The 24,823-nt window shown below is 38.0% G+C and overlaps 1 protein-coding gene across 1 annotated transcript; it reads right to left on the bottom strand.

Moving 5' to 3' along the window:
• Positions 1–1,180: 1,180 nt before the first annotated feature.
• Positions 1,181–24,441, bottom strand: nt5c2b (5'-nucleotidase, cytosolic IIb). The gene is made up of 18 exons (XM_040004821.1): positions 24,248–24,441; positions 22,608–22,727; positions 17,821–17,894; positions 11,536–11,653; positions 11,119–11,214; positions 10,907–10,998; positions 10,067–10,124; positions 9,368–9,461; positions 8,117–8,170; positions 7,884–7,967; positions 7,635–7,676; positions 7,402–7,509; positions 6,758–6,824; positions 6,477–6,647; positions 6,136–6,187; positions 5,760–5,820; positions 5,287–5,463; positions 1,181–5,031 (listed from the first exon to the last, which is right to left on the bottom strand). Exons 2-18 carry the CDS (start codon positions 22,706–22,708, stop codon positions 4,792–4,794), a joined length of 1,689 nt encoding a protein of 562 aa, XP_039860755.1. The 5' UTR covers positions 22,709–22,727; positions 24,248–24,441; the 3' UTR covers positions 1,181–4,791.
• Positions 24,442–24,823: the final 382 nt, after the last annotated feature.

Consider the following 24,823-nt stretch of genomic DNA (forward strand, 5'->3'; position numbering starts at 1 on the left):
ATGGCGCTGTAGACTGGTTAACACACTGTAAAAAATGTCCAACTAGATATAGTAAGTTTTCATCTGAGCCATCACCTAAACTCCACGGATTACATCTCATCCAACTATACTCACTTGCAAACTTTCCCATGTTAGAATTTAGCATCCATTGCTATCCATGCTTTGCTTTATACTTTGTGGAGGCTGGAGGACATTAAAGGAAAAATATTGCACCTTAAATGATTAAAACTAAGGACTTTAATGCTGAGTCAGGATTATGTTCTGTTCCAGCAGGAGGAGAAACGGGGTGTGAAAAATTACACACCAGGGTGTGAATAGTACACACCTTGTTTCAGTAGTTTGTAGAAACAGCTTGACCGGCATTACTTGAATGCTTTATGACTTAATCAGTCTCTCGATCATTGTGTAGCCACTCTTCTTCACAGCGTTGTCGGAGGTCTGAGCCTCTGAACAGTCACCCTGACTCTTTTCTTTTTCAGCCATTCTGTTGCATTGTATTTGCTGATGTGCTTGGTATGATTGTCCTGTTTCATGACCCAATTCCAGCTCTACTTTAGCTGTTGGACAGACAGTTTAACATTTGACTCTTTGGCATGCACACAAATGCAGGGTAATCAGGTCCTGTGCCTGCTAAGCAAACTCAAATCATCACCTCTCTACTACCGTGTGTTGGTATGAGGTTGTGCTGATACGCCTTCACTAAATGCGATGTGGTGCATTACAGCCAAACATCTCCACTTTGGTCGTTTGTCCAAGAAAATTGTTCCAGAAGTCTTTTGGTTTGTTTAGTCGAAGCTTTGCAAAATAAACAAATGAGGGTTCAATTTGTCATAGATGCCTTCTCCAGTTTAGCAATATTTTTGTTAAATGGAAATTTTTTTTGTTATATTTTAAAACCTGCTATGGATAAAATTACTTTTTTAATTATGTCCTGACGTGCAAAACCCTTTAACTGAGCCTTGAATTTCCCTTAGTCACTGATCAGATGTATTTTTGCCACTTAAGTGTTAGAAAAGTGAAACCTTATGTCAATAATAAAATTTTATATATTAGGAGTATATTAAATACCTTAAATTTTAGTTTTAGCTCTGGACTATAGATACAACAATATATGTATCACCTGGTTTCAGGTCCCTTAACACAATATCAAGAGAAGAAAACCCAAGTAGCAACAGCAAAATATTACAAACTATCTTTATTCTACATTTTTATGTAATTTACTTCAATGTACAGTCTAAAGGATAATTTGTGGAAACACACAAAACACTGTTCAGAAGAACATAAATTGATATGCATAAAAACAAAAGTTTACTAAAGGTTAGAAAATGAACAGTGGAGTTCTTGCACCTGTTAATACAGATGCATTCTGGGCATCAGGACACAAGATAAAAATCTTCTAAAGCACTGTAACCTATTCACCAGTCTTCAGTTAGTTCCAAGTCGTAGTGACAGGTTTATGAGATATTGTATAAAAATGAACAAAAAATGTTATATTTTTTAAAGAAAATCATATGAAAAGGAAATGGCGAGGTCTATTTACAGTTCTGTAAACAGAGACCATTGGAAAACACTAGCTTAGAAAAGTAAAAATCCCATGATGCTGATGACAAGTAACAAATTATGATACTTAACATGCTAGTCACATTTCCCTTCATTTTAAGATTTTTTTTTTTTTTTTTTGCAGGCTTACAGTTTGTTTTTTTTTCCTCTATCCTCTCTGTGTAAACTACACCGACAGCAGCCTCACATAGAAGTCAAACTGATGCTACCATAACGGCCACAGCGGAGCGGATACTGTTGTTATTTTCACATGAACTGATGCAAAGACAGTCACCTCTTCCACGCTGGCAATGCAGCTGCATCATGTAGCATATCCAGTTATTCTATGTTCAAGAAACAAACATCAGAACATAAAATATAAATATTTCACTTGTAGAAAAAAAACAAACAAAAAAAACAAAGCCTAAACAGCTGTAATATGTTCATATATGTTCAACATGGTTTTATCCAACGCATTAAGCACATTCACCACTACTCACTCCACATCAAGCCAAACCAAAAATCATTCCAAAAACTAAACGGCATGTTCCTTCCCTTTTTGTGGCCTAAATCAAAAGGCCGATCCAACACACTGAAGACAGAAGAGGTCGAGACTTACTTTAAAAAGGTGAGGCAGTTTAACGTTGTTTTTAGTGGATGGTAGGAAAAGGGGGAGAAAAAAGTTGCTGTTTGACAAAAATAATATGAGGCAGCACTCTACCTTGTGTATGAACACTGATGCCACTGACATCTGCATTAAAGATCCTGAAAACTTTTCCATCACCTTTTCTCGATGATCAGCAGAGTCCAGTACGAACAAAATCTGAACAGTTTTAATAATTTAATGGAAGATTTTTCTTTTTTTTTGGCGGGTAGTTAGGTCATTAGGTAAGTTTGCGTGTGCATTTTAAATTAATCTGATTGGTGCCATTGGAGAGGGGCTCAAACTTCAAGCAGAAGTGTCACGTTTTGTTTCCATCGTCACATTTTCCTTTTATCATAACCCCTACTAAACCACCTCAACCAAAGTTTTCAAAATTAAATAAAATAAAACTTTTGATATTGATTCAAAAATTGTTTTTCCATTTAGGATTTTTTAACCCTTGTGTTGTCCTCGGGTCAAAAATGACCCCTAGGTGAATGGCAAACAAGTATATGGGAATCCCGAGGAAAACCTAAGCAGAAAAGTCCACATAACACAAGTTGTTTCAATTATTTAAGCTATGAAGTCTATAACTAAAGCTTCATAGCAATCACACAGTGACTGCATAAATGCAACCTGTCTCCAAACATTTGTGGTCCAACGTGGACTGAAGGTATTCAAATAACTAGAGTCAACATGTTGCAATCAATCTGAGCGCATCTCTTTCCAAGACGCGACTCAGCTGGTTACCAGCTGGTTGTATTCTGGTTATATTCCCATATAACAAGCAAGGTTGCAGAGTGCTTATGTCATTTTGCAGTTCAATCGCTATCCAGCAGCAACTATGCCACCATTTGTGGAAGAATTTCTGAATTTCTATGAGGCTCTGACTGAACTCTGAATGCAAGTAGTTAATATGAATTTTGCTGTTGCAAACTGATAGCAGGTTGACTCCTTTTGCTATTTTATCGCCATCTTAACACAAAACACACTTTGAAGAGGGCAACTGACTGTGACTGGTCGCAGACATAATTTCCATAATTGAAGAAATCATTTCAAAGGCAACAATTTGGAAGTTAATTGCACACGGTCACAATCATTTTGGTCGTGCCACATCATATTATGCAGTTTTTCCTACTCCGACTGTAGCGTAATAGAAGTCGTATAAGACGAAGTGTGTAAGGTGTTTTAGAATAAGTTTTCAGGAGCTTTAAGTTTAACAAGCTTGTATTTTGTTGCAACGATCAGAGCAAATGCAAAATCAAGCATTTAATGTTGGAGCACTTCACTCATTTCTGACCTGTGAACACGATCTACAACACATAGTAGTGTTAAGAATGGCATGATAATACTGGACCTGTGGATAAAAGTCAGCTAAAACTCATTAGACCTTTTCAATTAAGTTTTTTGTCGAAAACACTACTTTCATTACATGCCGAATCCACTTTCATGCGCTTTCCTTTTTTTACACACTTCGCAAAATAACAAACTTGAAGACCTTGTACTGTACACCCCCCTTACCAAAAAAAAAAAAAAGAAGAAAAATCTGATAAATGAAATACTCAAGTTATACTTCCGAAACAATCAAGCTGACAAATACTGCATAACAGCCCGCTCATGGTGTTGAACGATTAGCTCATCTCATTTACCTTACAGGTATTTATAGAAACAGTACTGTGTTTCGGGGTAGTCATAGAGACTAAGGATAAAATATAGATACTCTGTCCTCTTTGTTGCTTGGTAACAAAGCATCAATTCAATAGCCTCACTTGTGTACGCCTAACCAAACTCCAAACAAGTCAAAGAAGATATTCATCCGGGTATCGAGTGGTTTAACACCAGCTTGTGCTTCAGTTTTGTCCAACATCTTCTTTGCTTACCGTCACTCAGGATGCTAAAGTCTGAATGAGTCTACCGTGACAGAAACACACACACAGAAATACTCTCACATACAAGTTACAGCTCTATAAAGACAAGCAAATAAAACAAAATGGATAAAAAAAAAAAAATTGAATGTTGTTCCCATGTTGCATATAAAAATGTTTAATGTCTGCACTGATTTTTCGGCACTTACGCTGAAAAGTGTTTTGTCTGTGACTGCAATGTGCATATTCTGTCAGTTTGCGTTACACTTCAAACTACAGTAGAAAGTCCAAACCTGGTGGATTAAACCGTAAACATGACCAAAACTAAGTGATCCACCAGCAGGACTTAAAACTCAGCTTATAAAAAGATAAAGAAACGTGGTGTGTGATGTCTGTTTGAGTGTGTGTGCTCTCTGTCTGTCTGCTGGGAGAATTATACAGAAATCAAATGAATTTACAAATCAAGAAGTTTCTTTTTTAACTAAGCTCATACAGGTTTTGTTTAGAGGACCGAGCATGCAGTCTTCTGACAGTCATATGATCTCTTTTGCTACTGGTCCTTTACACTTATCCTCAGAAATCTGAAGAATGTGTACGTGTGTGAGCGTGTGTGATCACACATATGCACACTGGAGATGTTTTCCCCTCTCTGCCTCGCTTTGAAAGCAATCACTACTTGACTCTACTAGGAAAGATAAGAAAGCAGGAACGGGAACATGGCTCCCCTCTAAAGGTCCTATTATATTACTCTTCTTCTTCTTCTTCCTCCTCCTCATCATCATCCTCATCGTGACAGTGAGTGATCTCCTGGGGAGTCTGAGGGAACAGGTTGGGTGGCTTGATCTCGCTGAATGAGCGGGTCAGCTGGTTGCGCTTGCACTCTAGCTCTTTGCAGTCGCTGCAGTGGGTGCGGTTGCGGGTAGCCAGCGGGGACTCTGTGTCGATGTCCACGTGGGTGTGTTCAACTGTTGACTCATGGGGCATCTGGAAGAGGAGAAATAAGAAAAATTGCTAAGCGATAGAATATGACTGGTCATATGCTCTTGACTAATTCACCAAGCTGTATACAGCATTTTTTACACAACAAGAACACAGTTAACCTTTGAAATGTTTTACGAACAATGACAGATCAGAACAGACAACATTTTAGTATGTGCATCAGTGAAGTGTGGCAATGTGTCTGCATCTTAAGGGTGCGTGGTTTCATTCAATTCCCCCACTTTACATTCAGATACTCACTAGTATGTGTGACGCTCTGAAGAGGTAGCTGAAGGGGTAATACAGCAGGTTAATGAAGGAGGCTGCATACAGGTCGGCGTAACGCATCACTTGTGAGGCAAAGAGAGTCTGTCTGGAGCCACTGCGGAACAGGCTACCCATCATGCCATAGCACATGTCCATGTCATGTGTCACTTTCTACAAAACAAGAAGAAAAAGAGAAACTGGTAAGCCTTCAAAATCACGTCAAAAAAAGAGGGACACTGATTCATTAACCCTGGAAAGTACGGTTAATAAATTATTTGGGATGTCGTATTTGTTCAGTGAAACAGCTGAATCTGCATCTTTTTCCGACAGCCTATGAGAGACAAACACCGACTGAAAGGGCTCTTTGATGAGGCGGTTTAATGATTAGTCTCTATGAAACAAACAGCACTAAAACCACGTAAGCAGCACATCTGTTGTCATAGCAGCAGAGGTCATTAAGGGTGTACCTTGATTCTCCTCTGGATAGTGCTGATATCTGGCCTTTCATTACTGCTGCTATCCAGATGCCTGAGAAGGAAGCAGGAGAAAAACGATGAGGACTGGGTGGGGGTGTGGATACTGATATCAGCCTCCTGAAAGATGATGAGTCAAAGAGGTGGCGTAACAGAGAATTGCGCCAGGCTATAAATAACGTCAGTGAACCTGCTTATCAGGTGCACACTTTGACACTTTAGACTTTACCCTATTGGCCCTGTGGGTTTCTGTTAAATATGCAGTATCCACACATGTATGCAAACAGACACTGTTACAGCCGAGAGCAAAGAGCAGCAGAATGGGAACCTGGGGGTGGGGGGGAATGAGGCTAAAGGTCACAGTTCTTACTTGTAGAGTTCTGCCAAGAAAACATCCAGGCCCTGGAGTTCCTCGAATAATGCTGGAAAACAGAGGGAGAGCGTGAATCTCTCTCTCTTCAGCACATTTGAGTGCATGTACAGTTGCTGTGCAAATGTTTGAAATTTTGAGAATGTATCCTTTGAGAGTGAGATCATTTACAGGTTTTTGTTTTGCACTTATAGATTGTAGTTTTTGGACAACATTTTACATTTCAGATTGCTGTTAAAGATCAAGTCCTTTCTGAGACTGAGAAAACATGCAGCCAAACTAGCCCTCCCACATGTCTGCACACTATGTGTTATTATGAGTCAAGTTCTTTCTAGACTCACAGCTCTTGTCGGTCCACACGTGAAGCTCCTGGGCCAGCTCAGGTATAACCAGGAATGTTCTCCAGCCTTGACGTTTCTTGGATTTGAGGATATCTCCAAAAATATGGTCCCCGATGTATACTATGTCCTTTCCTTTGGCCCCAAGCAAGTCACACACAATGTCTGAAGAGCCTGAATGACAGTAGCGTGTTACCAACTATGTATGCATTCTTAAGGTCCACGAATGACAGATGAATAAAGCCTAGCTCAAAGAATGAATGATGAAACAAATAAAGCCTTACCTCCAGAGTAGACTATCCCATGTTGCAGTGGTCCTGTGTAGGTTCCTATCTTTAGACGTCCAGTTGTCTGAAATGAAGAAAATAAATAAGTCACTAAAAAGTGGGTCTGAATAACCTAAGTGAAGTGAGTGACTGTTTTTGAATCATTCTGCAATTGCTCCATCTTCCTGAAAACAATCATTTAATTACTTACGCACTGATGGCATATTTTTAGGGCCTTTACCTCTGCGTTTTTCTGGCATAAATTCATGCTTAAATTTACATAATGTTATGCTTTTTAAATCATTGTGATCATTGCCTTCCCATTAATATATATGTACCAAAATAATTGACATACAGATTTTGTCTAATTCGACCCTAGAATGGATCCCAGGTTGAGCCAGTGACTAAATCAAAAATGCAAACTACGCTCGGACGACTATCTAACAAAAAATTCACTCATGCACTCTACACTGTTTTCAGTAAGCTGGCCCTCAGTTTGAAACAACTGGTGTGTTTTTGGAAAACAAAACGAAGAAATCCTGAACAGCCCTGACTGAACAGCAAATAAGGGACAGACTGTAAGCCACAACATAACACATGCCAGCTAGGGTTCACTTATAATGTCTTCTCTGGCCAGAACTCTCTGTTCTGATTTTGCTTACTGTGTCCACTTGTCTGAGCACTGTACCCTCTGCGAAGAACAGCGGTTTCCTGGCATCCACCAGGATCAGATCAAAGTAGGACTGCCAGGGCCGGTGCGGGGTGCCAGGCTGGGGTGGATGGAAACACACAAACATGAGTACAAAGATAAAACCATGATGTACATTTATGTTTGACAATAATAAAAATTAAAAAAAAATCGTCACCAAATAGAAATAGAAAAAATATGTTTTACCTTTGGGCCATGAGGGAAGTCGAACAAATAGGTCATGATTTTCTGTAACACAACACAACGTCTCTAAGTCTGATGTGACACATACTTTGTTCATAAGCTAATACACGTGTTACCGACAAACTGGTAGAAAACTAATAAAAGGATCTCGGCATTAACTTACTGGCATCTAAGTCTTTCACTGTTATTGCATTACTGTTTTCCCTAATCAGTAAGTTTCCACCATAACTACACACACACACACACACTTACATCAGTGTATTTGTAGTCACTGTTGGTTGCCAAGAAAACCTTGGATACTTCATTCATTCGGCTGAGAAGAAGAGGCAGCTTTCCCTGGTGGGAACAGAGAAGAAGAAAAGAAAGAGAAAGAATGAAGCTCTAAGCATCTTTACAAACCAGCCTCTTCACAGACTACAAGAGTGTGAGACACTGTGTGTGTTTTCTCTGCAGCAGTGCACTCACAGTGAATACAAACTACTTACATCTTTCACTACATACTTCTCCAAGTTCTCCACAGTCTTCTCCTTCAGCGTACCCTGCAATGTGAGACAAAGGGGTTAGCAAAATCATCAATAACTATAGATATCAGTGAATAATGCTGGATTTCCAAAAACGCTGATAAAAATTCTTAAAATGACACGTAAACCTAGCTCCTTTGTTTAAAATTGCATTAACATTGGTATAATCTTTCTATCATTATCATTATGCAATAATGCAACGTTTCAAAAGTTTAATCATTAGCTTTAAGACCTCACCGAAACGTGCTTACACATCTTGAACTCACTCCCTTTTCAGCAGATGCTCAGAGTGATGTTCAATTTTAGCACACGAAATTAAAACAGCTTTCTAGTGTCAAACTCTAAAGAAAAGATCACTATACACAATAAAGATCAGACATTCTAGTGAAGTAACATTTTAAAGTACAGCTGTATGGTTAATAGCAGTTTGGAAGCAGTAATTGGTGACGACTGCTGCAGAACCTTTGGGACCTTGTGTTGTTTAGTTGTGGCATAATCAGTGGTAGTGTTTCAAGAGTATCTCTAATTCTTCTGTAAACAACTTCTCTTTTTGCAAAGGTTTAAAAATTGGTTTACAGTCTAGGACAAATATGCATGGTTTAACTGCAGTTTATTTTGGAAACAGGTTTTAGTCCTTTTTAACTGAATATAAGAAGACATAGTTGACAGAATTTTAACTGTGAGTTTGTGTTAGTATGTTAGTGCAGACTGAAACATATGTGTACAGAAAATATATGCCTGCATATGAACGATATGATGAATGGCATTATTATTAAGACAGTCTCAAAATTTCCTGTATATGTCGTCTTCACAAATACATATCAGATAAAAACTGGGAGACATTATCCTGATGTTCTTAAGTAAATATTACAAACTTAACTGGATTCTGTCAAGAGACTCGATTCAGACATCGTATGAGGAAAATTTTACTTGGCTTGTTGGTGGCTGCCTTCTGTTATCACATTATGTTATATTTGGCCAGAATAAATAAGGAAGGTAGGACTTCCACCAAGACAGAGGAAGGGGTATCACAGAGATGTCAAAAGTATGAGAGGTTGTGATGATATAACATGCCAGTATGTTTATTTCAATTCAATTATTCTTTGCAAATAATAACTTGTCCTCAAGATATAATTTATGCACTCTATTTCATCACATGATCTAGTTTTAGTTCCAACAAATCAGATTAAATCTTAGTGGTTTCATGTGTTTTACCTTGAAATGGACCCAGTCAACAGCATCCCGGACATCCTGGAACATGCTTTTAAAGGACATGAAGAGGTCGCCATCTTTGAAGCCAGTTTCACAGCTGAGGGAGGGGAGCAAAGACACACACGTACACAGCCGTCGGACAGGCCATAGTTTTATAGAAGGTTTTCAAAAACATGACATTTGTTTTTTGTTTGCTTTTAAATGGGATAGCCTTCCCTTGTTGGAGGGGTCCCCAGCCAAACAGGAAAACATTCTCCCCCTAAAAGACCAACAACCAGGTTTCAGAGGACAAAGGACATGCAACCATTCCAGATTACATTCTCAAAAAAAAATTACAGGCCATTAAATCTCCTTACTTTAACATTCAGAGGATTATCTTGTTGTTATATCAGGATTTCATTCTCTGCAAATAGTTAGTAATTGTTTTTATTCCTATCTGAATTTGATAAGAATCCATACTTTTTCACAATTGGTAGAACAGATTAATAGATATAGTAATTGTAATCGAAACGAAGGGTTATTTGACTGAACTCCCATTGGATTAACAATAGAATTAGACGAGATTAGCAGCTGAGACACCTGAACCCTCCCATGCGTTAGGGCTTGCTCTTGACCCTTTGTGGCTTGCAACTGTCATGGTCTCATCATGCGGCGCCCAGAAACTTGTTGCAGGCCAGATAAAGCAGAGAAAAGTTTTCTTACCTGTCATATCTATCACAGTTGGTGAAGAAATCCACAAGGCAAGCAAAAAGGTAGGTCTCTGTGAAGGAAACAGGAAGATTGGAAGATAATGTCAAGAACCTCAGTGAAATTATTTGCTGCCCCAGTCTTCCAGATTTAGATTCTGTTGTACACATTCATCCCATTCTTCTGTATGGGAAAGTTCTTCCCACCACCACCACAATACGCCAATTTTTATCATCGGACTTAAACACTGGTCTTATTGTTAAGCCCACCAGAGACTTGACTTTATTTAGCAGCTAAGGAAATAGAGAGTCAGTCTGTAAGGTATGATCCATTTTATATAGCTTCACACTAAGCCGCCAGAATCACCAGCAAGGCCAGAAGCATCATCCATGACCAATCCTCCCTTAACATGACCTTTTCCATTCTTTTCCCATTGGGCAAAACCATTACTAGCTGAACATATTTAGGGATAATACTTAACTCCAAGCTATTAGGCTCTTGAAGATGCATTGAAGCTCTTATTAATTCACTTTACCTACATCAGCTTGTGCTCATATAATCTAAATGCATTGGGCAGTAAAATGTGTATGTATGTATCATGCATTTGCAATATTAACTGTACTACTTGCACTATGGAGTGTTCCCTTCTGCAATCTGGACTATATCCTGTTGCACTAAAAATCACTTTAAAGGTAGATACACTGAGCTACTATGGGCTGATCTGTTACATGCACTTGTATTTTGTATCACGTTGTGCGGTGCTGTGTGTTGTGGGATGTGTCTTGTTTTATATGTGAGCAATTCCTATCAGTTGTTTTGTTGAAATGGCTACAATAAGCTTGAACTTGAACCCACCTGGCAGATTGAAGAGGGTGTTGAGGATATAGAAACGCTCTGTATCATCTCTCTGGATAAACTTGTTGGGGTACCGTTCACGGATCTCTGGGCTGGAAAAAGCAAAAAAAGCACAAAAGAGAATAAAATGTTTTATCAAATGTTTATATTTATGATGCTTGCTTGTATGCAGAGATCTGTGCATTTTGAGGGGGAATGTTGAAAATACCTACCCTCGCAGGAAGTTGAATCCATGGACACAGACCAGGATATTACCGTAAGCATCAACCTTCAACAAGTTTCCATACATGGTATCAAACACAAGGCCTCTGAAAAAAGGAGCAGAGGGATGCATGATTTTGCAATGCACGAGTAAAACAGCCTTTCTAACTTTCTAACAATCATATCACTTGGCACTTAAACTCCTGTCACTCGTTATCTTTTACTACAAAATAAATACAGTGACACTGAACTTTGCACAGGTGATGGGGTTTTTCATACTATTACTTGGCTAAGATAGATATCTCAGCTAAAAGGTTAACTAGACTACAAAGTTTAGAGATCAGGCAACAGAAACAGCAGTTGGTCAATAATCTGATGGCCACGATCAGCCTCATGATGTCTGTGCAGAGAGATGGGATTGGTCTCACCTGGTGGGAAATGATGGGTCATAGACGAAGCTCAGGAGCTCCTGAGGATAACCGATGGACACTAGCCGTTCCACTGTCAGCTCAAAGCCTAATGACTCATATTCAGGTGACTTATACACTACAAAGGAAACACATACACATTAGTTTAGTAAATAATGCCAGCTGCCCATAAAAGTGTCCTGTAGACACTTTAAAAACTGTGAAATGTTACATGAAAGTAGTTAATATTATATAAATACATACATATAGAATCAAACAAATGATTGGTTATCAATATAACAGATTTTAAATCAGATGTTTAAAAACTTTTTCCCTTGTTTATTTGAATTTGTATTTATTACCTTTTGTAGGATAACTACTTTAATATTGACAGTGATGCTGTACTGAAGTGGTATCGATCTGAAAACCTGACTCAAAATTATACAAACAATGTTGTATTTAAAAACCCCAGAAGCATAGCCTGTGGGGTGATTCGATGGCAAACAATGGTTAATGAGGTGATATGCATTTTGTTGCACTTACTCAAGTTACACAACAAATAAGTTTGAGTTTTCAAAGGCCACCTTATCCATTTGAGATCATCTTGTCTGTATTTTGTCAACAACATGTTTTCACTCTACTGGAACATCCCCTCACACCCAATGCCCTTCTCAGTCCTGGCTACCAACACGGACCAGGATGTTCTGCATGTAAATCCACAAAGAAAGAGGATCAGGCGGGCAAATGAAAAATCACTTGATGTAAAGCAGTGGCTTTAATGAGCCCAACTGACGAGCCCCTAACCCGTCACTGCCAGTGGTAGATATTTACCCCAGGCTAAACGAAAAGCGAGACAGGAGTGGGCTCTGGAAATTAAAACATACAGTGATGCAAGGCTAAAAAAAGACTGGCAGAGGATTAAAATGCTTTCTGACAGGGGGAAAGAATATGTCAGATGTTATAAATATAAAACAGAGAATGCACTGGTGTTAATGCTTGCTTTCTATACCCCCAGTGGGGTGGTGGAAGGCCCCTCAAGGGTATGAAATATTGGCTGATGATACTTAGAGAAGAGTTAGTTGGAGGGAACAGCACTGTAGGTCAAGCAGGAAAACATCTGTGTCCTACTCTGGAAAACATGTGTGCAAACACAAGTCTGCGGTTATACAGAGAGATGATAAGTACACAGAGAAGTACAGGAAAAGCCTGGGTTCAGTAAAGCTCTGTTCTTTTGTTGACACCTTTACTCTGTAAGCATGAATTCAATCCAATTTCATTTAAACAGCGCCAAATCACAACAATAGTCGCCTCAAGGCGCTTTATATTGTAAAGTAAAGACCCTACAATAATGCAAAGAAAACAAAGGAAACCCCAACAATCATATGATGTAACTGCATGAGGCAGTTTCTGCATTATAATCACGTAACCTCTTGTAGTTCACCCCCTGCTGTGTTCTCCCAGTAAACAGGGTTTGGGCCCTCTGCCCAGAGCAGCAGCATACACCAATATAACTGCATTCCCCCCTCCTCTTTGCTTAATTGTAATATTCCTCATGAAGCTCTGAGTTGCTACAAAGAAGGCTATTTTAAAACCTGTTTCCCCTATGTCACCCTCTTCACTTGAGGTCACTGGGAGTCTCTCTTTACATGTTGTCTTTTGGAAATTAGTACATCCCACACATAAAACAGAACAAATCAAATCTCATTACGAGTTTGTCAGGCTGGAAAACTGAATCAGGAAAATGGTTTGATATATAATAATTATTCTAGACAATTTTAAAACCTATGGGACAGCTAAAACTCCCTACTACACAAAGTTAATATTAGGTCAAAAGCCACTCAAGTTCCCCCAGTAATTGGCTTAAAATGTCATTTTGTCCATAATGTTACTGTTTAATAAAAGTGCACCAGCCAGAGTTAAGTTTGGAATGAACCACGGTTAGGTATTTTATGTTAAAAGCCCTTTACATCAAATCTTCGAACTGTGAACTGTTGATAGACTATCGTAGAACTGTATTTCATGAAAGCCACACCCAAGACTACGTAATGCAACATAAAGCTGCATGTTTTAGCAAATGAGACATCTGAGATCCTCATGTTTACTGCATTTTTTGTAAACAGGAAGTTGGGTTATTGTTGTTTGCTGTGTCCTTGACTCTCTCCCCCTGTGGTGGGAACTTCAGAGATCTGTTTCGCTTTTTATCCCCAATGGGACTGATGCCAGATAATTATACTCCCACTGCTGAGCACCAACGTATGTCTCCAGAGTTTATAGGCCAGGCCACCACAGGCCTATATGTAACGTTGACCTCTTGCATACAAGATAAACAACCAGCAGAAAGCCCTTCTGCTGATAGACCCTTATCTCCAAATCAGATATAGTGTGTCGTACAAGGAGACTCTATCTGACCCATTTCACACAGCAATAATTTAACTTGTGTCTTAATATTTGCACAGAATAAAGTGGAAATGTAGGCCTCTGTGACAAATTTGCAACACTATGAAGCATATTGTGGGAAAAATTAGAAAGCTTAAACATTGCCTCAGGGGCCCACATTCCAGCCAAAAGTCTGTGAGAAAACTAGGACAAACCTGCTTGTATCTCTCACTGCAATCTGGGCCTAAAACTGTGTTTGAGCAACTTTCTGCAGGGTGTTACGTGTTCCCTTTAGGAGCAGAAGAACAGATGACGCAATGTTGTCTCAACATTGCTAATTCAGTTTACAAAGTCTTACAAAATGTATGATATTTGCAATTTGTTTGCACTAAAGCTTTAGAATAGAACAAACTTTTCACCTCTTCTTATCCTCGTGTTGAGCAAAATGGCACAAAATGTCTCATTCTGGCTTGTTGAGAAGTCATTGTACGTCATTACACTGATGCATGACGACAATGCATCATGAGATTGTCTATAACAATCTAAAATACTTATGCTGATATTAAAAACAAGCCCTAAAATCCCATTTTCTTTGACCGTCTTTATTCCAAGAGCTATAGACAGTCATATGAACACAAATACTTTAATTTTTGGTTAATTAGTTTGTTTACATTGCATTTCTTTTATAGTCCGTGCTCTTCTCAAACGTTTGAAAGAGATAACAGGAGCACAGCTGGTAACAGGCGATGGTGAGGTCTCCAAGAACCAATCGTAATTTCTCAATATCTGAATTAAAATGGAATTCCCCTGTTGCTGACATAGTGAAATTTGATTACACAGCAAGCTTTATGAATGGATTAGATTGTTGCTTCTTTTTTGAATACATTTAAATGTATCAAAAATGCTTTGACATCTGAAACCAAGGTCACAAGAACTTTAAAGGCACCTTAATAGTTTTTTTTCCTTCGCATTCCTAGCAATATTTCCTTTCCAAACTTTACCTTTTTTTATTTGATACATAAGATGTGATTTTTCTGAGCTTTTTAAGGCTATTTTAGTATGTCACTGTAAGCACAAGGATTAATCCAGAAAAACAAAGACAATTATCTTCATGAATCAGGACATGGAGTGCATTTCCTGCTTCAATCACAATCACATACCAAAGTAAAGAAAAAGTTAACTTTTTTAAACGTTTTATAATATGACCGTTATCTTCAGCTTAAATTCACTATTCAGAACTGCAATATATACTGAATACACACAACAGTAGTCTTTGCACAGTGTGATATATGCTAAACTGATTACAGTTGACAGGGACTGTGTTTAAAATTCACCCAAAGCCTCACACAATCTCCGAAGATAAGCAAAATCATTACATTAAGTTAATTGCATACGTTCAATTAACTTAAGGGTTTTCCCCAAAACCCACTATTTTTTCAAAATGCTTAATGACTGCGAAAAGAATTACTGAAAAACTGCTCTTGGTTTCTCTGAGTTTTAAACTTTCTTGCTCTGTTTGGAAACACTCGGCACACAACAGACATGCCACAATGAAGGCAGTGAACTCAATAAAAAACACAACTCTTTAATCATGTTGACAACTGTTCCCATCCACTCCCAATATGTTACACTCAGCCACCGCGCTTGTTATGCAAAGAGTACATATTTGAGAACTGCTAGCTTAAAATAGCAAAATATCTTCAAATCTTACAGATTCTTGCCAACTTGTCTACAAACTGAGACAGGAGCCCCTCATCTCTGTGGGAGCAGCACTGTAGGCAACATCTTCACATCATCAGAAGTGGACAGTGGAGATTGAAATAGCAACTGATGTTTAGTTTTGTCATACTTTCTAAACTATAATCTGTGTTTTCATTTGTTCATGTGTACCAAAATTTCCTGACAGATATTATTGAGTTTTTACATAGTGATTTAAAAAAAAAAAATTTATGTTTCTGCTTTAAATCTCTATTTTTATAATCCCAATCTTTCTTCCTTACCTTTTTCCATAAACATTGCACGCAAAAAGCAAGTAATATTTGAAATGTACATATTTAAGGCGTGCTGCACATCTGAACCGCCTTCTATCACATAGCGTTACATGTGATTAAGCAACAGTCAATCTGAGGAAGCAGTTCTGTGATCAAAATGTGAACACTCTCCAAAGATACACGATAGCCACCCTTCAAGCAAACATTAACACTTGGTTATGAGCTCCCATAAAGAGAGTCATGTCAACAGCTGAGCATCTGTAAAATCTCTTATACCCCGAATGGTGATAGGGGTCCAGAGTCAAAGAAGAACTACAAGTGACTCTTGTTCTCAGGGGAGCCGTCATTGCTGAACTCAACAAACAAACGTGACCTGTTTTTCAAAGTCAGGGAAGATATATTTTTAGATGTGTAGAGACCGAAAACTGGAGCTGAGTCACAGAACAAAGTGGCATGAAAAATCAGGATATTTTTAGCCAGGTTGCTAGCCACTAGGAAAAAGAACATACGCAATTAAGTCTGTGTTACAGAGAGCTACTGCTGGCTTAACATTTCGTTATCCTAGTGTTATGGCATACTCAGTGTATCACTATCATTGGCCTAAATAATACTTTATGAACAACAAGCTGTGGTTCAGGGGCAATGGTAGGGTACCCAAATATAGAGCTGAAAAGACAGGGATACTATAGACTTCAACATCTACACCAAACATGAGGTCACAGCACATTTAACAGCTAGGGAGTTTTTTTCAGCTTCTAAAGGCACATAAATAAATGCGCTCTCAAAATCTAAATTTAACGTGACAACCACAAAGTTGGTTTCCCTTTCAACCAATGCCACTCCAAGACACTTTTATAGATTCATTACATAACGTTTATCAAGATAGGAATGGTCATTTTGACAAGACTGTATTGTTGATGACAGCACAGACGAGCCATGTAAACTGAGAATGTGCTATACAACACTCCAGCCAACTTGGCCTGCATACCAAAACCCTAAAAAGGTGCTGATCAATTAGATCAATAAATTGATCAATTGTTTATTAAATCTAAAACACTTTTGGACCGTATATAATAAATGTCTCTTAAAAACTGGCAAATTTAGAAGTAAAAATGAAAAAAGATCAAAATCATAAAAATAATTATAATCTGACTGTGACTTTGCCATTGGGTCTTTTCTTTTCAGCTGTTATGTTGTAGAGTTAATGGTATGCTTGGGATCATTGTCCTCTTGCATGACCCAGTTTCGACCATGCTTTAGCTGTCTAACAGATAGCATCATCTTTGACTCAGGTATACAGAGTAGTTCATGGTCAGCTCAGTGACTGCATGGTAACCAGGTCCTACAGTTGCAAAAAACAAACAAACAAAACCCCCCAAATCATCACCTCTTCACTACTGTTCTTGACAGTTGGTATAAAGTGTTTGTGCTGATATGCTGTACTTGGTATTCAAACTGTGCATTATAGTCAAAGAGCTCCACTTTGGTGTCATCTGTTCAAATGTCATTGTTCTAGAAGTCTTGTGTTGATTTTCTGTTTGTTTGGGGGTTTTTGGTTTGTTTTTTTAATTTGGTTTTAAAATTTTCTTTCCGTTGTCAGAACTTGGGGTAAATTTGTGGGGTCCTCTCCTGGGAAAACTGTGACATTGTGATAACACATCTCAATCGTTCAATCCAGAAAACTGCCAAAACGTCTGTTTTTACAGAGGTGGTGCCACTTGCTGATGATCAATTAATCAACTGTATCCGATTAGCACCTGGACGCTATTTACAGTGTTAAGTCCAGGAACCATTTAGGGTATAATTTGTTAATTTGTTATAAATGATAAATAGGCATTTTTTCCCTCCAATCACTGACTTCATTAGTTAACTGATTATCCAAACTCTGATCTGATTATGACTGATTGTAATTGATTGTGTGATTGTGTATTTAGCTTACCTGCTAAAGTGTAATCCATATCAAAGCCAAAGCACTTAATCTTCTCCATTGCCAAGCTTCTGTTGACAAAGATTCTGGGGGGGAAAGGTTTTTGTAAATTTTATGTAATCATCCACAACAAATTATGACTCATAGCAGTTGCCTCAAGTGAGAAAAAGAAGAATGTTATCCCTTTTTAACACACTACACATATACATATCCAACAACTGTCATTTTTTCTTCCAAGTACAACTTTTAAATTTTATCAAAAGGTACATCTATAGATTTACATTTTATCAAGTCAGGTAATTTAGACCTTTCACTGTGCATGCGTAGACTGAGGTGTCAAAATAACTATGAAAATCAAATATAGAAAAATACATAAAGCAAATGTAAAAAACACAATAAAATAAAAATGTGACTCTTATTAATAACGGTGTAACTCTTAAAAAATAAGAGTGTAACTCTTATTTTTGCATTCTTTGTACAGTTATGATTACAAACCTAGGTGTCACCTCTATGAGCTTGCAGTTTGAGTTTGTTTGCCAAAAAAGAAAAAAAAGACTACACCAAATAAACAATGATATAGGTGATTTATAGATTTGACTGATAGTTATAGCCCTATTTTTTCAGATTTTTTGTACAGTATCATTACTTCAAATTATTCTATCCACATAAATCATAAAATGAAAATATGATAAGTTCTAACATGGACAAATCTTGTTTACTGTTGGGTGTCCTTGAGTGTCTAATCTAAAGGTCAGAAAAAAAAGATGAAGTTACTACTACTACTCCAAATTTGGCAATTACCACACAGTGTAAAAGAATAAATTCTGTTATTGTGTTAGGTACAGAGCCTTAAGAAGCCAAAAGGCAGCTTATGACAAGTACTTAAGAAGAGCTTACCAAGTCATTTCAGCCTTATTAAACACCAATATATAACACATAATTAACTACATTTTAGGTGCTGTAATGAAAATGAGAACTAAATATCCATTTCAGATCACTTCATCTTTGTATGTACTGGAAATACCATGCCAGGATGATGGTTCTTTGATACTTTCATTATTACAAGTTGTTTGTTTCTCTAGAGCGTATTTCATGAGATCTACTTGCTGGCATGTTCCGTAACGATAAGAGTTAATTAATACACATAATTAGTTCTGATAATATCTTAAAATACTTTAATATAAAGTGGCCACGATGAAAGCCAGCGCTTCATAGCCACAGAAAATACATCCACACACTGTCTGCGTAACTCCGACTGCTAGCACAGACCTACATAACTTATCTTCTACAGCTGTGACATAGTTGAAATTCTATACAAGTCAATATTTAATCATACAAGAACCGAAATATGTATCAGACCAACAGAAAAATCAAGAATGACACTAAATTAAAAACAAGGGTGAACTGATACACAAGTCTAAAACTGCAAGGCATCTAATCTTCTCATTTTTCTGTGACAATGGTCTATTTATCTTCACCAACGTCTAAATCAGTTGTGAAATACCTGGCAGCGGCTCCATAGTGAACAAGTTCCCATTTAGAGCAAAGTCCACGACACGACTGGCAATGCATTCTGTGTGAAATTAAACCTCGGTTTGACTCTCCGGTGGTCTGACACTGCTCCAGCAACGCAGGGCAACACTGGACCCACAAACAAAGCCCCCCTCCCTCTCTCTCTTTGCTGTCTTGCCATTCAGAAATTTTCTGACTTGTTGCAAAAATGATTGTGGCCATTCTGCGTCATTCTCTGTTGTTGTGTGCTGTCAGTCAGGGTTGTTGTGAACCATGATGTTTGTGGGCCCTCAAAGACATCTAGAACAATCACAAGTCGGGTAGAATCAAGCACGCCAGTGCCACAAGCTACAGCTGCTTCCATTACTCACATCTGGTTGAATATACACATTTGTCGTTGGCCTACAACTACTGGTTATTTTTTAAATTCATTTTTGTGGCCGTGAAAACTGCCAGTTGTGAATTTCAACAGAAAATTACCTCTTCAAATATCCTTAGACTTCTTTATTCAAATAAAAATTTAATTAAATATGTTTATGCTGTAACTGTTAACAAAGTTAATAGTACTTTTTACTTTCTTTCTTTTTTTAATGTAAATCCTTTCTTACAAATAAATCAATTTTGTAGATGAAATTAAGCGCTACTGAATCTCAAACTGATCACCTGTAAAAAAAAAAAAAAAAAAACTGATTTACAAATTCAGGTTAACGACCTTTTAAACTTGAAAAACGTGTACTCAAATATCAAAATGCTATATCAAATTTGATCATCTATATTTATTTTATATATTTAGTTGCTTATAAAAAATGAGCCTATTCTGGCCTTATTTTGACATTTAACATTTAACACTGGCTCATCAAAATGGGATGTGCTCCTCATCAGCCAAAACAAATACAGTCAACATTTCGCAGGGATGAACAAAGGATTTAATGTTTAAATCTTTTCTATTTCTGTTTTACTGGTGCCATTATGATGTAACCTCTTGCCAGATGCCTGTGGGAGGGGTAGTAAAGAACGGCCATAAATGATAAAGCGTGCCCCTCCTAAGATCAATTACTGTACTCAGCCTTGACTTTGGCCCTGCTGACATCAGTATTGCTTCAAATAGCACCTACAAGTGAATCCCTTAATAACTTTTACTCCATCTGAGCGCAGCTGAAGAACAATCAGCCAGATTTTTTCCACTGCGCTCTAATCTCATGCAGACAGTGACTCGAACGTTTATCTGCACTGGGCAGAGCCATCAGCCCCCTGCAATGTGATATACACAGGGTGCACTGTTTCGGCTGAGCTCTTACTTTGTTGGAAAGGCCTTTGTGAGTCTGTAAGATAAACAAAAGGTCACGCTTAAATCAGTAATGATTTCACTGAACAAGAACTTCTGTCACATTGTTTCAAAGAGCACCTTTGAACTTTCACTTAGCACTGCATGTGTAACCCTTTGCTGGTTCATGAACTGGTTGATTTATTCCCCAGCAGCACATGCAGAACAAACAAATGAGTGATGGTTTCATAAACCTTGTGAGCACTGCATATTATATAATAGCATGGAAGAAAAGCAGTACCCATTGTAAACATGCCTTAGAGTTAAACATTGAAAAGAAACACTCATTTTATTGCTCTGACAGGGAATAAACCCCTGATTATGTCAGTATAACTGAACGGACTTTACTACAAGCAGGTAAAGGAACAAGGATGTTTATAAGTGAAAAGATATATTAATGGTCAATAAAGCTACTTACTATAAAGTCAAAGCCATAAACTCCCTGCAAAACCAACTACATGTTTAATATGCTGAGCATATCTGGATCTGGATTCGTCCATTTAGCCCGTGGGTCTTGTCATTCTGCTGATGTTTCATGAGTGAAAATTTTTGCATAACAGCTACAAAGACCACACCCTAGTCACAATCAATTCTATGAAACATCTAAGGCAGCACAGCCTGCTTCACAGTCGAAGTGACAAAGAGACGTAGCCTAGTACATGCTGAGCACCAATGGCAGACTACAAGTAAAATAAGACGGGAATTAAACTGGAAAACACAGCACGCTAACAGGATAATCACAGATATAATCACAGATTAGTCAGTCACTCTGTTATAATGACAATAAGTGATACACAATGTAAAATCTAAGAAACGCACTTTAGTATATTTTTAAAATTTATGAAATGCTTTGCCATGGTGAAATAAATAGTAACAAGCTACTGTCATAAACTGTTGGGGAATCCAAAGACCACCCAACACAACTCAACTGGTTAAGTCATGATTTGAGTTATCGTTGTTATAGTTACTTAAAATAACTATATGTTACTGTTGGTGTAAAAAATAAATTAGTCAATCAATCAATTCTTAACGGAAATACAAAAAACCCCAAATGCATTTAAAAAAAAAACATAACGAAACAATGTTTCTTACTAAAGAGAAAAACATCATTGCAAAATAAAGACACAGAGGCAATACCTTTAGTTTTAGTTTCAAATTCCTAAACACATTAAGTATGAGGCGGCAGTGTGAACTGAGTCTGGCACATGTACATAGCTGTGAGTCAAATCCTGTATTGTAATAACTGATCTGAACTTTATAAATTTGTCCTTTAAAAGCAGACCTACATTATAATAACCAAAGACTAGAACTAACACTGAAACTGAGAAAAATAAAACAAAACTAAACATTTCCAAGCAATAAAAGCTAAGCTGAAACAAACAAACACACTCGTGAAACAAAAGAAATTTAACTCAATTTCTTTGACTACTCGCTGATGAAAAATTGGAAATAAAAAGGAAACAAAAAACACAAATATAAGCTGTCTGAAATTAATAATGGTAGTTTCTTTAGTGTCCTGATGTCTGCATCACAGAGCGGCCCTGGATTCCTTTGTGGTTCTGTATATAACTATGCAATTCATTCTGTAAACGCCTCTGTGGTGGGTGGCCATACAATCCATCATTTTAACAAACAGAAACTGCATATTATTAGTTTTCATATTACAGAATGGACGTCCACAATATTTTATTATTACCTGCAGATTTAACCTCTGAATGAAAGCTGAATTATGAGCACTATTAATCCTTATATTACAAGCAGTATATTCTTTATGTTGCGCTGACAGCCCCAAATTACAAATGCTCAAATCTTCCTGAAAACTATCATTCATTTACTTTCATTTCTATTCATAAATCAAAATCATCAGTCCAGGAGTTTTATTTGTTTTTTCCACAGTAGTCTCTGTCTGGCTGCTTAATCTATGCTGTGAAATGTCAGTGTGTCCCTTGTGGATGTTTCATACCTGTGGTAGGGCTCCCTCCTGTACTTCTTCATTGTAAGGCCGTCCATGTTGGCGGGCAAGTCTGCATAGTTCTGCAGTCTGTCACTCCATGAAGTGGTCATCTTTCTAACTGTTCAGTCTCTGGAGAGACAAGAAGAAAGAGACACAGAAGGCCTAAATGTAAGTTGCTGAATATCCGTGTTGATCAGATAACAAAAGGGGGAAAAAAACCCCATTAGAAGCAGCAAAGTCTGTGGTGAATAGAAATATAATTCAATCACACTTTGTCCTTTAGACTTTAGAAATGGGATTATGTGGATGAGCTAATCAAGTCCCAACGTGTAGAAATTGAGTGGTTTAAAACTTGGAAGGAGCCAAACCAATATCCTGATAGTTTGGTTATCATCGCCTAATTGTGGTGTTTCCTGTGTAATTATCAAACTAGGATTAGATTACACAGTGGAGGGTGAGGACCTACTGTATGTAAAAGTTCAAGACAGATTAAAATGAGAGATAAAACAAAGACATGTGATACAATTTAACATGGGGATCATGGTAGTCAGAATATGAATGGGTCCTTATTTGGTTATAACATCAGATCGCAAGCAAAAAAGCTGAGACCTAAAAAAAGAGACTTATGGGAAGTCTTGTGGATTTATGCTCCAGTGGAATGCAAGCCTAGTTTCTGGTTTTGTCTTTTAGCTTAAAAGGCCAGTGTTGTGTGTTTTTTTCCCTCTTATGCTGACATGCTGTCATTCCTGTACTGTTGCTGGAGAGGCTGCAGGAAGGAAGGGTAGAGATCAGCTTTCTTCTTCTTAGTGCCAGCACAAAAGCAAATGAGAATCACATGCTGAGGCAAAGAACTGTCAACAGGGCCACAGACATAAAAAAACAAACAAACAAAAACCACTGCAATCAGTGTGCAGCTTCACAGAACACAAAACAAAAGCTTCAGCTGATTTCATCTGAAACCTTATTTTAACTGTTCGTATTTAAAAACAAGTATGGACACAACTGGTAGACAAATCACTTTTTTGTTATTTTACAGCTTGTTTGCTTTCTTAGCTCTATCTTAATTGCCCATGTTGTGAAATGGGTCCTATGGGGTCAGAAGGAAGCTCTGGCTTGCAAAAATCCACAGCTAAGCATTACGAAAACCTGCTCAACTCAACAGTACTGCAGACAGCAGCTGAAAAGCAAACATAACTTAGAGCAGGCTTTGTTTCCTCTGCTCAGTCTTGGAGAGAGAGCGTGGATCAACGAGTACTGCAACTGTACAGCGGGTGAAGCTAACTGTCACTTGTTTTTGGCGAAGAAATCACGCCAGCTCTATCCTTAACTCCGCAGTCAGAGAAAACAACAGTGAATACTCACAGATTATCTGAACCTAATGCAAAAGTATCTCGACAAGCTAGAACATCTCGTTCGCGGGGTTACCGAACAACATCCCGTTATTTACCACCGGACTACGGGGCTAGCTAACACTCCGCTCAAACCGCCTCCGTCCAGCTCTTCTTTATCTGACATTGATGCGAAGGGCAGCCAGAGGTGGTCCAGGCACAGCTAACGCGTTAGCTGGCTTTGACACAAAAACACGAAGACTTGAAACTGTGGGAGCAGATTTCACTTTGTTCAGCTGCGGTTGGCGTTACTGTACTCACCTCTGAGTTCCTGAATAAAACAAATGCGCCGTCGGTTACTCTGAGCATGCGCCTTGAGCTGCGTGCAAGTCGCAGGAAAAAGTGTATATTCTAACAGAAAGCTGTGGGCGAAGCGGTGACGAGTACTCTGCAAAGCCAGGTATGTAATAGCTGTCCGTGCCCTGCCTGCTCCCTGCTGTCTCTCTCCCTGCTGCCAGCTGCTGTTATGAGACATTCAGAGGGCGGCGTTAAGTTCTGTCTATCACAGAGGGGCGGGACCATCAAGCGCCGTGGCACAAACACGTGACCCCACTTGAATTAGGCTTCACTTTATAACAAATTAATTAATTAATTTAGAAAAAATAATATAACATAACGATTCAATAATAATAATAATAATAATAACAATAATAATAATAATAATAATAATAATAATAATATTTGATTTTAGCAATATGCTAAGCAAGTCTAATATGCATATGCAACTTCTATACTGGGTGTGTCAAACAGGTGAAAATTGCATAAAAAAGAGGTAATAACTACCTTTATTGCAACCCCTAACCTTGAAAATGTATTGGTTGTAACCTCGGTGATGTT

Source organism: Simochromis diagramma, unplaced genomic scaffold, assembly GCF_900408965.1.
Source record: "Simochromis diagramma unplaced genomic scaffold, fSimDia1.1 OVJJ01000487.1, whole genome shotgun sequence".
NCBI classification, from domain to species: domain Eukaryota; kingdom Metazoa; phylum Chordata; class Actinopteri; order Cichliformes; family Cichlidae; genus Simochromis; species Simochromis diagramma.

What these genes read in the sequence shown, in the direction of transcription:
- nt5c2b (XM_040004821.1), bottom strand. Translation starts at nt 22,708, where the DNA reads ATGACCACTTCATGGAGTGACAGACTGCAGAACTATGCAGACTTGCCC. An exon ending in GACCCATCATTTCCCACCAG is followed by an intron (nt 11,215 to 11,535) that starts GTGAGACCAATC and finishes TCCTTTTTTCAG; the next exon opens with AGGCCTTGTGTTTGATACCA. An exon ending in CTATCCAGAGGAGAATCAAG is followed by an intron (nt 5,464 to 5,759) that starts GTACACCCTTAA and finishes CTTGTTTTGTAG; the next exon opens with AAAGTGACACATGACATGGA.